The sequence below is a fragment of the Cariama cristata genome, unplaced genomic scaffold (genome assembly GCF_000690535.1).
Source record: "Cariama cristata isolate BGI_N322 unplaced genomic scaffold, ASM69053v1 scaffold19044, whole genome shotgun sequence".
NCBI classification, from domain to species: Eukaryota; Metazoa; Chordata; class Aves; order Cariamiformes; family Cariamidae; genus Cariama; species Cariama cristata.
In genome coordinates, this window is record NW_009611461.1 from 323 (window position 1) to 2,992 (window position 2,670).

The following is a 2,670-nucleotide window of genomic DNA, read 5'->3' on the forward strand; positions in this document are numbered from 1 at the left end:
CGAGGACGTGGAATCCCCAGCGCTGAGTCAGGACTAACTGCGATGCAGCGGGATGGGAATCCCTCGAGGAGCTGCGGCCAACACCGGGCTTCCAGCTGCTCCAGCCTTCGACCCACCAGCGCCGGGCGCCCTGCCTTGCCCTCCGCCTCGGAGGAAAGCACCGCGCTGGAGCAGGACTTCGTTCCTCAGTACTCCGATGGAAACCCTCCTCGTCTCCTGCCCTCGGGGCTCTTGGACCGTGCCACCGGCATTTCGCTACTGCCGAGGGACTCGGAGTAAGTCACCCTTGGGGGCTGAGCTGCAGCCCACTGGAATAACGCAGCTCAGCAGGGCAGAGATGAGACGTGGCGATAACTGAGCACTGGAAAGGGGAGTTATGGTCCCTTGTGCAGCCTCCTGTGGAGGACTGCAAGGCCGGGCTTAACAAAGCCACGAGGGGATTGCCAGGATTAGTCCTGGCTCAGTGCAGAGGTGCGAGCGAGGGGTCCCCTCCGCTGCATTTCAGCCGTTTGCTTCTCTTTGTCCCTGGCTGAACTGACCCAGGGCAATGTCAGATCATTGAACCACGTCGAGCCCGAAACCGGGGTGAGCCGGCTGCAAGGCTGGGACCCCCAGGCGGGAGGCTGGGACCCCCAGGCGGGAGGCTGCAGAGCCAGGCAGGTGCGAGAGCCGGCCAGGGACTGGGGAGCACTGGAGCAGCGAGGAGCAGCGAGAAGGCAAGCAGGATGGGAATCCCTCGAGGAGCTGCGGCCAACACCGAGCTTCCAGCTGCTCCAGCCTTCGACCCACCAGCACCGGGCGCCCTGCCTTGCCCTCCGCCTCGGAGGAAAGCACCGCGCTGCCCTCAGGACCAGCCCCCTTCATCCAGCCTGCCGTGGGTGAACAACTTGTCATCGCGGCAGGAACAGCCCGGCACGTGTCCGCGGGCAGCAAGGGGAGGTTAAAGTCGCCTTTTGTGCCCGGTTATGTCAGCCTTCCTCGCACAGGGGAAGTGTGGGGGCACTTCCCCAGAACACGTGTTTCAGAGCGCTTTTAACAGCTCCTCGCTGGGGGGGGAAATATTCCTCTTTTGAACCACAAACTATTCCTGGCAACTACTCAGCTAAAAAAAGAGCTATAAAAAGGTCAAAGCCATTCAGGAAGATCCTGGCTCTGTGTCATCATTGCTACAGGCTGGAAAATGCCTGAGAGCATCACCCTTGTTGACTTCCCCAAGTGACATCTGCAAAGCTTAAAAGAACGCCCGCCTGCAGCCAGCAGAGTGCCCCAAGGCTCTCGGCCGACTGAGCACCTCTTCGCTCGCCGCTGTGTCCGGTCGGGCCTGGGGACAGACCTGGGGCTGGGGGGGACACGGGTGGGTTGACCCAAAAAGCTTCGCCCGGGCCGCGCCGGCGGCAAAGCCCATCGCAGACAGGCTACGTCCCGCTCACGTGCAGCCGTGCCGTGGCTCACGGAGGCTGGTTTCGGTGGGCTGCTGGCTCGTGTGGCTGCCTGCTGTTGTGCAAACAGGGGGTGAAGCGCGGGCAAGGGTAAGCGGCGTCAGGAGATGATGGTCTGGGACATGCAACACCACCTTTCTCCTCCAAATGAGACTAGGAAAGGACTCTGGTGACAGAGAATTGTATAAAATAACTTCTTGGGTTTCTTTCTTTACAAAACATCTCTCACACATGGTATAAAAACAGGTAGTTTAGAAATAAATTTAACGCTGGCTGTACCAGTGACTTCAGGGGCATCCCACATCCAACGTATGTCTCAGCAGTAAACGCCTTTCTCAAAACAAAATCGTGACAAACGCACACAAGTGAATCCTCTGTGGGAAATACTTAAATAACCAAAAAAAAACCCCCAACCAAACCAGACCAACACAGTTTAAAACAAAGCCAGACAGTTTTCTAAAAAGAGGGAGCTGGGTTCTTCCCCAGAAAAAATTACCCTGGCCGCATGTTTCTCTTCTGATAAAATATTGACCCTTGCTGAGTGCTGGAAAATCAGCGGCCAGCACCCAGGGAGATCCCAGGAGCTGCACCGGCCACCAGCGCAGGGATGCTGCCGCTCCCAGGGATGCTGCCGCTCCCAGCACCCCATCCTGGAGGCAGCGTCGCAGCCGCACGCAGAGCAGGACCCACCGCAGCTGCGGCAGCACGCTTTACCTCCGACCCATCGCTCATCTCTAACGCTGCATTTCAAGTTAGGTTTGGAAAGATTAATAAATTAATGAAGCCACGGAAGAAAAAAATCAAAACAAAAACCACCCGAAAAGTTCAGTCCGTGTTCTCAGTACAGGAGGAAGCGCTCGCGGACCTTCTCCTCGATGGAGTGCAGCTTGGCAGCTCGCAGCGCGTCCAGCAGCTCCTTGGTGACCTCGTAGTGCCCCTCTTTGAGGTGGGTGAGGAAAGCCCTGAACTTCTCCTGGATGGCTGCCTTGGTCCCCAGCGCCTGCTTCCTCGGCGAGCGCTCCAGGATTTGCTGCAGGCGCTTCAGCTTTCTGATGGGGATGTTCTGGTACGCCACAAAGTCTATCATGGCTTGCTCACAGTCGTCGTCTCCTAGAGCTGGTGGGAGAAAACCACCCGGAGGTTAAAGGGAAGGTGACCGTGGGACACCAGGAGAGCAGGTCACAGACCTACCGAGCCTCTCCATGGGCCGTCTGCCCCGAGCGGTGGGGGA

At 58.2% G+C, this 2,670-nt stretch overlaps 1 protein-coding gene across 1 annotated transcript in view; it reads right to left on the minus strand.

The window, feature by feature from the left end:
• Nucleotides 1-2,277: 2,277 nt before the first annotated feature.
• Nucleotides 2,278-2,670, minus strand: part of TNFRSF6B (tumor necrosis factor receptor superfamily, member 6b, decoy) — a 5,665-nt gene continuing 5,272 nt past the window's right edge. The window contains exon 3 of the mRNA XM_009698277.1: nt 2,278-2,555. Coding sequence (XP_009696579.1) covers nt 2,278-2,555 — 278 coding nt within the window. The remainder of the gene's footprint in view (nt 2,556-2,670) is intronic.